Source organism: Podarcis vaucheri (assembly GCF_965113315.1).
Source record: "Podarcis vaucheri genome assembly, chromosome: 5".
NCBI classification, from domain to species: domain Eukaryota; kingdom Metazoa; phylum Chordata; class Lepidosauria; order Squamata; family Lacertidae; genus Podarcis; species Podarcis vaucheri.
Window position 1 is genome coordinate 66029258 of NC_138763.1, and position 12915 is coordinate 66042172.

Below are 12915 nucleotides of genomic sequence, written 5' to 3' on the forward strand. Positions count from 1 at the left end.
AAATTCTAAAACCTATACTGAGTTCACTCCTTAGTCCATGTTGAGTGTTGGGATTGAGGTGTTTGAAATCTACAGATGCCTCTGGAATTCCTTTATAGTTTTTCCCATTAGCAGTCGATAAGTGGCTTACTTTTAGCTGGCAAACTAATGGACTGCTTTTTTAGTTTTGTGTGTGTGTGTGTGTGTGTGCAGACACAGTGATAGTTTCCATTACATACCTTTATTTTTTTAGCACATGGAGCAGCAGCAGCTGGCATGGAAGAGGAAAAGGGGGGCTGAAGGGCTTCCAAACCTGTATGGTTTCCGATAGCAACATGAGCTTTGTTGAGTTTGTGGAGCTCTTCAAGTCTTTCAGGTAAAATCTCTTTTATTGATTATTACCTGAGAGTTTTTTAAAAAACCAATGTTTTAACAAGAATTGATAATAAAATGCATCATATATGAACAGCGTTCGAAGCCGCAAGGATCTGAAGGAGCTTTTCGACATATACGCCGTGCCCTGCAATCGACTGGGTTCTGATTCCGTTCCACTGTATACCTCTCTGAAGATTGATGAGAACACAAATGGACTTCAGCCAGATTTAGGTAAGATAAATTAATTTGACTTGGTCGTGTGTTGGAGTTGAGCCTGGGAGCTAAGTGTTTGGTGCTGGTCACGTCACCTTCTCTCTCAATTCCATTTCTGTAAGATATGGACAGTGGCATGCCTCACTGAACAGTTGTTGAAAGAAAAATATTTTAAAGTTTTATAAAGCGCTTCACAGATTTAAAAATGTTCTACAAATAATGAATAAATAAAAAGGTGAAGGACCCCCTGGATGGTTAAGTCCAGTCGAATTTGACTGTGGGATGCGGCGCTCATTTCACTTTCAGGCTGAGAGAGCCAGCGATTGACCACAGACAGCTTTCTGGGTCATGTGGCCAGCATGACTAAACCGCTTCTGGCACAACAGAACACCATGATTAGTGTCAGAGTGCACAGAAACAGTTTACCTTCCCACCGCAGCAGTACCTATTTATCAATTTGCGCTGGTATGCTTTTGAACTGCTAGGTTGGCAGGAGCTGGGACAGAGCAACAGGAGCTCACCCCATCGCATGGATTCAAACTGCCAACCTTACAATTGGCAAGCGCCACACACATCTCCAAAGAGAGAGAGAGAGAGAGAGAGAGAGAGAGAGAGAGAGAATGAATCTGCAGTTGTGTTCCTTCAAAGTTCCTTGACCATTTAGGACTTAAAAGTTAAAACTAGTAGTTTGACCATCGTATAAAGTATTTATGTTCATATTTTTATCTTTCAGATTTACTGACTAGGAACATATCTGATTTGGGCTTGTTCATTAAGAGCAGACAGCAGCTATCAGACAACCAGAGACAAATTTCTGACGCTATTGCTGCCGCAAGCATTGTTACTAATGGCACTGGAGTGGAGAGCACATCTCTGGGAATATTTGGAGTGGGCATCCAGCAACTCAATGACTTCTTAGTAAATTGCCAAGGAGAACACTACACATATGATGAAATCCTCAGTATTATTCAGGTGTGTAATGCTAAGCTATTGGAATTCTAATCACAGGGCTTCTCAATTCCTCTCTTAGAACCAGGAGCAACCACCATATTTAAATTGGTGTGGCAGCATCAGTAACATAGAGAACATGGAACACATGCAGCTGCCTTGTACTGAGGACGATTTATTGGCCCATCAGTATTGTTGACTCTGGCTGGCAGTGACATTCCAGGGTTTCAGAATGGGACATTCCCAGCTGTACCCTGAGATATGGAGAGTGAACTATGGCCCTTCCCCAGTCCAATTAAAGTTCAGTGTTTTTAAATCCCATTGTTTTCAGCAATAAAAAGTTGGGCACGTAGCTGAATCATGGCCAAAATTCATACTGGGCACAGAAATAAAAAGCTGCAAGCAAGCCTGTTAGGAAGGGAAGAACTGGTGGACATCTCACCAGTGTACCAATTTAACATAACCTCTTCAGTCAGCTAGCTCCAGGAGGATGCAGACATCACACAGATGTTGGTCTTAAAGACATCTAAGCTGAATTTGGAGTTTTTACTAAGGGATCCCTATAAGCATTAATGGGAGACATGCAATAAATTTGTGAAGTGTTTCTGCACAAGTCAATGTTTGCAAGCTTCTTTCAGAAGCTGACCTTTCCCCACCACTGGCTAGCAGAGAGAAGCTAGCTCGCCCCTGCTGGCAGATTGGCCGATAAACCTCCTGGGCTTGACTTATGGAGGGGTTGGGGCTATGTATTTGTTCCTGGACCGATGTGGGTAGCGTCTCCCCCACCAATATTAGCTGTGGCTTGCTGTATCTTCCTTTCTCATGTGAGAGTGGTCTTTGCCTAGTTATAAACTGGCAGCCAGGAGAGAGCAGGGCAGAGGCATTGCCATAGTTCTGGGAGTTATGGTGTGAGAAGTGGGGCAGGCCAGGTAAGGGGCATGTGGCATGAATAATTAGTGACCGTGTTGTGTGCTGGTTGCCTCTCTGACAGTCGCTTTTGTCTGGGCAAATGGAAGAAAGTTTCAGTATTCTGTCCTGTCTACCATTTGTCATTTCCCCCTGGTCCATGCCTTGCTTTGCAGGTGTTGGGCATGACCTGCATTTGAAGACCTGAATTTGACACCGTCATGCCTAATTCTGCCCCCAGTAATGCATTAGCTGGATACAAATAAATTATGTTGCCAAAACTGTGTATAACATCTAAACGCATTTGTCAGGGGTTTAGGAGCAGAGGCAAGGGCAAGGGAGGAAACAGAGAGCGAAGGGGAGGAGGCAGAAGAAAAGATGAGTGATGACGACGACCCGAGATCTCCGAGTCTTTCCAGTGAATCAGAGGATTCACAGAAAGGAGCACCAGTGGCCAGGGCAAGGGGGGAGTCTAGGGGGGCACCCCAGGAAGATAGAGCCAGAGGGGACTCAGAGGAGAGCAGTTGGAAATCGGGACCAGCGTCACCGCCAGAGAGCAGGGAAGAGGAAGGGAGCCAGGGGGCAAGCGCTGGCAGCTCACCACAGGAGGGAGGGCATGAGTCAGGAGTGGCCACACCTCCATCGGGGAGCGAAGAAACGGTTAAGAGGAAAGTGGAAGGTTGGGCGCGCGCGCCAAGTTCAAATGCAGAGGAAGGCGGCGCAGTAAGCAGCCCGGAAAGGGAGCCAGGTCCTAAAGCCCGGCGCAAGGAGGCAGGAGGGTCCGGGTCAGCGTCAGAAGAATCCCGGAAGGAAGAAGCCCCGGGGGGTAGAGGGACCCAGAGGAGGACAGTCAGGCGGAAAAGGTGGAGCAGGGCTAGGATATTAAGTTGGTGCGCACGGGGCGGAGACTCAGATGGAGCTTCGTCGATCTAGCTACTAGACGTAGAGTTGCGCGCAGCAGCGTGAGAATGGAAACTGTAATTCAATAAAGACTTTTACTAAATGATCGCTGGCTAGCGTGATCCTCTGTGAGCTAGGATCTTCAAGCAGCTCTGACAGTAAGCTCCGTCTCCAAATTGTGGGCATCTACAGCCCCGAGGAGGGGAGAGAAACAGGTGCCTACTAGTGAGCTCACGAACAGCAGACGACATGACGGCTGAGCAGCAGATAGAGGAACTCAGAAAAGCAGTGGCACAACTGAATGCCGAGGCTCTCGCATCCAGGAAGAGAGAGGAGGAGGCAGCTGCCGCCTGCAGGGATCTCCAGATCAGGTTAGACGTGCTGACGAAGCAGACACCCCGGCAGGAGGGAATTGGGTTGGCGAGACGAACAGGCGGGCTGGTCTCTCACTTCGATGGGAACCTGCAACAGTATCCCAACTTTAGAGCAGACGTACTGTGCGCACTGCAACTGCTGCATAAAGACTTTAGAGATGAGCAAGAGAGAGTGGGATTCATCATGGCCCATTTGCATGGGGATGCTAAAGCATGGCTACGCAATTTATGGAGGGATAAGGATCCGGCGCTCCAGAATGCAGATGCCTTTATTAAAGCGATGGATGGGTGTTTTTTATCAAGTATTGACGTGGATCTTGCCCGGAAGGAGGTGCATGGGCTAAGACAAGGGAGGGCCAGCGTCAGACAGTATCATGCACGCTTTTTCGCCTTGGTCAGTGCCCTGGAATGGGACAGAGATTCGGCCCCTGTAAGAGACCTCTTTTGGGAGGGGTTGCACAGCTTGATTAAAGATGAGATCGCGAGGGGGGAGAGACCCCGAACCACCCAGGAGGTCGTTCAGAGGGCACTGGCAGTGGGGGTGAGGCTGGAAGAACGTCCGTGGAGCAGGGACGAAGGGCGTGGAGGGCGCGAATCAGCCAGGGGCCCCTCCTTCCTTCCCAGAGAAGCAGCGCGGGCGCAATCCACGCCTCCGCCAGGAGGAGGAGCCGAACCTATGGAGGTTGGAGGTGCAAGGGCTCAGTCAGCAACCAGAGCCCTAGCACCGGCAGCAGTGAAAGCGAAGCCTCCTAGAGGGAACAGGAAGTGTTACGTCTGTGAGGAGCCAGGGCATATGGCGAAAGAGTGTCCCCAGAGGCTCCACAAGCTCACTGCAGCCTCAGCAATGGTGACTGCAGCAACGCAGCAAGGAGAACCACAGCAGGGAAACGACGATGTCTGGCTGGAGGAAGAGGCACTGGGGCCCAGCCAGACATGTCAGTGAAGCAGTCCCCAGAGATTTTACAGCCCGTGAACCCCCTCCCGCCCAAACCAGTGGTGAGGCTCACCGCATCTCTCCAGCTGCCCAATGGAATCACCATGGACGTGCCAATTACCATCGACTCGGGCAGCAACGCGGACTTTATAGGGCAGGAGTTTGTCGACAAGCACGCTATACAGTTGCTGCCTGCCACACTGCCCCTGCAGGTTGTCACGGTGGATGGAAGGGAGTTGCTAGGGGGGCAAGTGGTGAAGCAGACGCCGCCAATGGTGATGCGACTTGGGAATCACAGGGAAATCATCAGCTTCAACGTCACTCAGCTATCGGACACGCCCATTGTATTGGGCATGAGTTGGCTGGACAAGCACAGCCCGGCGCTGGCTTGGTACCAGAGGCAGCTGACCTTCGGCTCTTCCTTTTGTGCTGAACACTGCATCATGCCCCAGCAGGAAGGGGAGCAAGAGGAGTCACAGCTGCAGCTAGGCACGCTGCAAGCGATTCCCCACAAGTACGCAGAATTTTTGGAAGTTTTCTGCGAGAAGGAGGCGGACAGGCTACCCCCTCACAGACCATATGACTGCAAAATTGACCTGCTGCCAGGGGCCGCGCTGCCCAAAGGGAAGCTGTATTCCATGTCAGAGGACGAGCTGCAGGAACTCAAAGAGTTCTTAGATCATAATTTGGAGCGCGGTTTCATCCGAGAGTCCAAGGCAGCGGGGGGCAGTCCTGTATTCTTTGTTAAAAAGCGAGACACGCCCCAAAAAAGACTGGTCGTGGACTATCGCATTTTAAACAATGGGACCAAGCCGTCGGACTTCCCCATGCCACGAATCGACGACCTCCTGGCGAAGGTGCGGAAGGGAAAAGTGTTCACCAAGTTAGACCTGCGAGGGGCGTACAACCTCATTCGCATGCGGGAGGGAGATGAGTGGAAGACGGCCATGTTCACGCCACTGGGTACCTACGAATACAGAGTTATGCCTTTTGGATTGCAAAATGGCTCCCACGTTTTTCAAGCTTTCATGCATCACGTGTTGGCGGGACTTCTCTACAAGACGTGCGTCTGTTTCTTAGATGACATCCTGATCTTTTCGGAATCGCAGCAGGAGCATGACAGACACGTCAAGGAAGTGCTGACCAGACTAAAGCAACATAGGCTCTACGCCAAGCTGGAGAAGTGCCAATTTGACGTGACGGAGGTGGATTTTCTGGGCTACAAGTTGTCTGACAAGGGGCTCGCCATGGACAGCGCCAAGGTTCGAGCGGTATTGGATTGGAAGAGTCCACGCAACCGAAAAGAGGTCCAAAGGTTTGTCGGCTTTGCGAACTTCTATCGCAAGTTTATCAAGGGCTTCGCTATGCAGACAGCGGCCATCACAGACACGCTTAGCTCCAAGAAAAAGAAGTTCGTTTGGACAGAGGAGGCGGAGCAGTCCTTTCAGGCACTCAAGCGTCTCTTCGCGTCGGAAGAGCAGCTGCTTCACGTCAACCCCAGCAGGCCGATGAGGGTGGAGACAGACGCCTCGGACAGAGCCGTGGGGGCGGTCCTGCTGCAAAAGGACCAGCAGGGGGTGTGGCGGCCGGGAGCGTTTTACTCCAGGAAGCTCAGCAAGTCCGAGCAGAACTACACCATCTGGGACAGGGAGTTGCTGGCCATTCATGCAGCGTTCAAAGCGTGGAGGCACTTCCTGATCGGCGCCAAGCACACGGTGCAGGTTTGCACGGACCACAAGAATCTGGAGCACTGGCGCACGGCACAGTTCCTAAACCAGAGGCAGATACGTTGGGCTGAGTTTTTTGCGAACTTCGACTTCCGCATAGAGCATGTCCCGGGGGACACTAACATCATGGCGGACGCCCTCTCCCGTAAGCCACAGTATCTGGAGGACGCAACGCCAGCGGCCGCCATGCACATCTTCGCACCAACAGTATGGGCGTGCGCCGCGGCCACCGTGGACCTGGAGGCGGTGCGACGAGCGTTGCAGGATGACTCCTTCGCGCAAGCAAAGATGGCAGAGGTGCAAAGGGGCAAGGCTGCGGCCGACGGTTTCCAGCTACGAGATGGATTGCTCATCCGTAAAGGGGCCATCTACGTGCCGGGAGACGACCTTCGCGCCAAGGTGCTGCAGCAGCTGCACGACGCGCCCACGGCCGGGCACTTTGGCAAGGAGAAGACGGTGGAATTAGTAGCCAGGGATTTCTGGTGGCCTGGAATGAGAGGGGAGGTCGCAGACTACGTGGCGAGGTGTGACACCTGCCAGAGGGCCAAACCAGTGCACAGACCGCCGGCAGGACTGTTGGAACCGCTGCAAACTCCGGTCGAACCTTGGGAAAGGGTGGCTCTGGACTTTGTCACAGATCTGCCCAGCTCGAGGGGCAAGACGGCAGTGCTGGTGGTGGTGGACCTGTTTTCCAAGATGGCACATTTCATTCCGTGTGCGAAGGTGGCCACGGCGGAGCAAACCGCCAAACTGTTCATAGACCACGTGTTCAAGGTTCACGGTCTGCCACGGTCTATTCTGTCCGACCGCGGGCGGCAGTTCATCTCGAATTTCTGGCAGAAGCTGATGGGCTTCCTAAACGTCAAGATCAACCTGGCGTCGGCGAGACACCCGCAGACCAACGGGCAAGCGGAGCGGGTCAATGCCATCATGCAGCAGTACCTGAGATGCTATGCGAATCAACAGCCTGCGACGTGGGTGGATTACCTGCCGCTTGCCGAGTTCGCCTACAACAACACGAAGCACGTGTCCACGGGGGTCACGCCGTTCTTCGCCAACAACGGGAGGCACCCCAGAACCTTCCCGGGACTGGAAAGAATGGGGGAGGGGGAGCCGCAGACAGCAGATGCGTTCGCGTCGGAGCTGCAGGAAGTCCACGATCAGCTGAGGCGCCACCTGGAGCTGGCCAAACACGCATACAAGGTACAAGCGGACAGGCACAGAAGGGTTGGCGAAGAGCTCCACGTGGGAGACTGGGTCTGGTTAGCAGCCCACGCAGTGCCGGCCAGGTCGTTGGCCAAGAAGAAACTAGGGCATAAACAACTGGGACCCTACCAAGTCGAAGAGCAGGTCAACCCGGTAGCTTTCAGACTGGCACTTCCGGAGGGTTCCAGAATGCATCCGGTGTTCCACAGATCGGTGCTCACTCCCTACAAGGCACCGCACAGGTTCCAGGAACCCGGAACGGCGCCGAGTCCAGTCAGAGACAGAACGGGGCACGCGGGAGTGGCACAGAAGGAGCGCATCAATGACGTCACGGAGATTTTGGACTCCAGATGGGGGGAAGAGGGGGTAGAATACTTTCTCGCCAAGGAGGGCACCCTGGCCAGTGCGAACAGCTGGGTGCCGGGCTACGCCTTGGACGAACCTCTACTCAAAGACGAGTTTCATGCCCTCTTCCCACATAGACCTATGCCAGCAGACTTTTTCGACGACTGGCTTTTCACGCCCACGCTTTCGGCCAGCACTTTCCGGGGGTTCGACTCGGACGAGGACCCGACACAAGACGTCCGTTCCCCGGAGGGGTCACCCTCGGGATCTGCATCAGAACCCTCGTATTGGTGGGACGATAGACCAGAGGAGCAGTTCCGCAGAAGGTGGCTGGAAGGCCCAGGACGAGCAACGCCGCCAGGAGGAAGTGAGGGAGAGACGGACATGGACGTTTTCGGGGACGACCCTGGTTTCGAGCACGGCGGCACAGAGATGGAAGCGGAGGTGACCGTCGTCGACGAGAGCAGGGAGGAAGACCCGCGAGACTTCAGATGGAGGCCCGCCACGGGAAGCGAACGATATCCGACGTTCGTCCCTTTGCAACAGCACACCCCAGCTCCAGCACCGGAAGGAGGGGAGGGGGGAATGGGGGGCTTCGAGGGGGGGATGGATGTCAGGGGTTTAGGAGCAGAGGCAAGGGCAAGGGAGGAAACAGAGAGCGAAGGGGAGGAGGCAGAAGAAAAGATGAGTGATGACGACGACCCGAGATCTCCGAGTCTTTCCAGTGAATCAGAGGATTCACAGAAAGGAGCACCAGTGGCCAGGGCAAGGGGGGAGTCTAGGGGGGCACCCCAGGAAGATAGAGCCAGAGGGGACTCAGAGGAGAGCAGTTGGAAATCGGGACCAGCGTCACCGCCAGAGAGCAGGGAAGAGGAAGGGAGCCAGGGGGCAAGCGCTGGCAGCTCACCACAGGAGGGAGGGCATGAGTCAGGAGTGGCCACACCTCCATCGGGGAGCGAAGAAACGGTTAAGAGGAAAGTGGAAGGTTGGGCGCGCGCGCCAAGTTCAAATGCAGAGGAAGGCGGCGCAGTAAGCAGCCCGGAAAGGGAGCCAGGTCCTAAAGCCCGGCGCAAGGAGGCAGGAGGGTCCGGGTCAGCGTCAGAAGAATCCCGGAAGGAAGAAGCCCCGGGGGGTAGAGGGACCCAGAGGAGGACAGTCAGGCGGAAAAGGTGGAGCAGGGCTAGGATATTAAGTTGGTGCGCACGGGGCGGAGACTCAGACGGAGCTTCGTCGATCTAGCTACTAGACGTAGAGTTGCGCGCAGCAGCGTGAGAATGGAAACTGTAATTCAATAAAGACTTTTACTAAATGATCGCTGGCTAGCGTGATCCTCTGTGAGCTAGGATCTTCAAGCAGCTCTGACAGCATTTCATTTCTTTAATGCCAATTTATTTTAGTCCATTTATTGACATTTCTGTTCTGCCTCTTACAGAAGTTTGAACCCAGCATCAACATGTGCCAGCAGGGACTGATGTCTTTTGAAGGATTTGCACGGTAATCTCCTGTAAGACCGCCTTGATATTTTCTTAACCTGCCTTGCATATCTTTTTTATGAATTTTAGCCTTCTGTATCTCTAGGTTTTTGATGGACAAAGATAATTTTGCATCCGTGAACAACGAGTCTCAAGAGAATGTTGAAGATTTGCTATTCCCTCTGTCATATTACTACATTGAGTCTTCACACAATACGTATCTCACGGGACACCAGCTTAAAGGAGAATCCTCAGTAGAACTTTACAGCCAGGTGCCTTTTTCGTATTTTTGCAAGAATTTGTTTGTTTGTTTGGAATGTCAAAAAAGCATGACCTTTCCCCTGCTTTCTAAACCTAAATGTCCTGAATACTTGCTTGTAAAGCATAGGAAAAACAAGATCTGTGGGAAAAACTGCTTGTGTGCACAATTGTGCTCAGATGCTTTTTAAAATAATATATTTAAGCTTTGTTCTTAAGGCACAAAAAAGGGTGGGTTGGTTTGAGAGTCACAGCATTTAGACACTAGCCAGTCTGATCTAACCTGCTAAAATTAGACTTTCCCACAGGAAAGACTTGAGCTAATACGTTGGTTCATTTAAATGTCAAAGCACCATTCAGAATAATGCAAGTTCTGCTGAAAGTATGACTTTGAAGCAGCACCATTACTCAGAAAAGTGTTTGTTGCTTCTAGGAATATTACATAATATTTTAGACATTGTTTCTGGGCAGTAACCCACATGAAAATAAGTGCTCCTTTCCATGGGTTGAGTTATATCTTGTGTATGATGGAGTTGCATCATGTTTAAAAGAGTTTACAGAAGCACCACACTTCCATACCTCATCAACAGACAGGAGCATTTAGCACGGGGCCACAGAACCACCTTCCAGAGCCCGACATTTTTGTTTTTAACTTTTTTTTGCTTTTAAATTGTTTTTACCTTTTTGCACTTTCGTTGTATGGTTTTTAAAAATCTTTTTAATGTTGTAAACCACTTGGATATATTTTTTATCATGTAGCAGCATTAAAAATATTGTTTTAAGCCTTTTATGTACAAATAGATGTGCATATTTTGGAGGACAAGAAAACTTTGCTGGTAGCCTGCACAGAATGGCTGCCTTGGAAAGATGCTGCAGATGCACAACTAAGTGTGTGTGTGTTTATGTAACGTTGGTCTTTCTTAACTAAACACAGGTGCAGAGGGATCAATACAGGGCTCAACAGTTAAACATGTAGGAAGGCTGAATTATGTATACAGTAGTTTTACTGGAAGCCTATTTTGTGAGAAGACTGTTCAAACAACACTTGTCAGTGGTGCAGGAATTTGATCAAGTGTTTTTACAGCACTTCACTCTATTCTGTCTCCCTATCCTTTGTATGTCATTTATAGTATGCTCACTGAAAAGTTTGAAACTTCAGCCCTTTAAAGTAATGTATGGTTCTGTAGAAGCAATGCAACACCATGTTGTTGTTGTTGTTTTGTTTCAGGTTCTGTTGCAAGGCTGTCGGAGTGTGGAACTAGACTGCTGGGATGGTGATGATGGAATGCCTGTAATTTATCATGGCCACACACTAACTACGAAGATTCCTTTTAAGGTAGATGTATATTCTTACTAATGTCATTGTAGTAGAAATTATTCTTGTGGAAAAAGACACTCAGGTCCTGCTCAGGTTCATTCCCTGGAAAATGTTCCCTAGGCAAGCGTTCACATAATTTCCATTATTTCCTATGGAAATATTTCTAATGTGAGATTTGTCCGCCCTCTTTCTCTCCTCTCTCCATTTGGCACCACCAAAATGTATGACATGTCGTCAGGAAGAGTCACCATTGGGAAAGCATTCCACAACCGGAATGCCAGAGCTGCAGAGGCCCAGTCCTCAGTCCCTTCTCCCCTCACTTCTGTTGTGGTGGGGACAGAATTTCCTCTGAGGAGAATGTTCATACTGGGGACAAGTTCATCCAAGAATGCATGGTCTCTTAAATATCCAACTGTTTATGGTTTTATGGTTAGAATAACACTGCGAATTAAGCTAGGAAATGGACCCACAGCCAGTGCAGGTTGTTTCAAGACTGGTGAGGTGTATAGCCTACTCCCAATCTATCAACGATATTTTATGTCTATTGAAGTTTCTGAATAGACTTCAGAGATGACCCAACATATACAGTGCACTAAGGTAAAGGTAAAGGTACCCCTGCCCGTACGGGCCAGTCGTGTCCGACTCTAGGGTTGTGCGCCCATCTCACTTAAGAGGCCGGGGGCCAGCGCTGTCCGAAGACACTTCCGGGTCATGTGGCCAGCGTGAAGAAGCTGCTCTGGCGAGCCAGCACCAGCGCAGCACACGGAAACGCCATTTACCTCCCGCTATAAAGCGGTACCTATTTATCTACTTGCACTTAAGGGTGCTTTCGAACTGCTAGGTGGGCAGGAGCTGGGACCGAAAGACGGGAGCTCACCCCGCCACGGGGATTCGAACTGCCGACCATACGATCGGCAAGTCCTAGGCACTGAGGTTTTACCCACAGCGCCACCCGCGTCCTATATACAGTGCACTAAAGTGGCCTAAATCAGAGGTTGCCAATATGTGCTTAGACATGGTCAGGCTATCTCTGTCTGGAACAGGGGTGGAGAACAAGTTCCCTCCCCCCAGCTTCCAAGTGGGCATTGTCACCCACTTGCACATTGCTTTTCCTTCTGTCTGGGGACAGCATGTTTTATGCTAATTTCCTTCAATAATTTGTGGGGCAGAATGGCATGTGCCCTGGATGCCATAGAATAATTAGGTAGTCTTGTTTTGGTTTTCATTCTTACAGGAAGTTGTCGAAGCTATCGATCGCAATGCTTTCACCACCTCAGACATGCCTGTCATCATATCGATTGAGAACCACTGTTCCTTGCCACAGCAGCGAAAGATGGCCGACATTTTCAAGGTAGATTAAGAGAGAGAATAATGCCATTCAGCGTGGCATAGGAATTTTGATCCAATTTATAACTAAACTCATGTTTGTATGATTTTATATCTTAACTTTATATGTTAACTGATGTTTCAGAATACGTTTGAAGAAAAGCTGGTGACTAAATTTTTGTTTGAAAGCGATTTTTCCGACGACCCAATGTTACCTTCTCCCCACCAACTGCGAAGAAAGATCCTGCTTAAAAACAAAAAGCTCAAAGCTCACCAGACTCCAGTGGATATATTAAAACAGAAGGTGTGAATTTTCTTTGAAAAAATATTTGAGAGTTGCCACACTCAGTCCTTTTTTGGATTGCCCTTGGCTACCCAACTCCCTGAATGTTATATATAGTGTGCGGGGATTAGTTATATATCAGGAGGAGGTGACATGGTATATTAAGAAGTTTATTATTATTAAGCAATATATTTTAACCCTAATCCAGAGTTTGGGACTGGCACACTACTTACCTGGCTTGATAATCTCCTTGTCCTCCCCACCACATGTGGATGTATGTGGGGAGGCCCAATTTGTGCAATCTTTTTCTATCTTTATTTTGCTTTGTGTGAGAGAACTATACATATTGGG

The 12915-nt window shown here is 50.2% G+C and overlaps 1 protein-coding gene across 4 annotated transcripts in view; it reads left to right on the top strand.

The window, feature by feature from the left end:
• PLCE1 (phospholipase C epsilon 1) overlaps window positions 1-12915 on the top strand; it is a 143237-nt gene that overhangs the window by 103232 nt on the left and 27090 nt on the right. For all 4 annotated transcript variants that reach the window (XM_082221997.1, XM_082221996.1, XM_082221995.1 and 1 more), the window contains 8 exons: window positions 233-355; window positions 449-585; window positions 1301-1539; window positions 9340-9401; window positions 9486-9651; window positions 10866-10973; window positions 12190-12306; window positions 12427-12585. In XM_082221997.1, coding sequence (XP_082078123.1) covers window positions 233-355; window positions 449-585; window positions 1301-1539; window positions 9340-9401; window positions 9486-9651; window positions 10866-10973; window positions 12190-12306; window positions 12427-12585 — 1111 coding nt within the window. The remainder of the gene's footprint in view (window positions 1-232; window positions 356-448; window positions 586-1300; window positions 1540-9339; window positions 9402-9485; window positions 9652-10865; window positions 10974-12189; window positions 12307-12426; window positions 12586-12915) is intronic.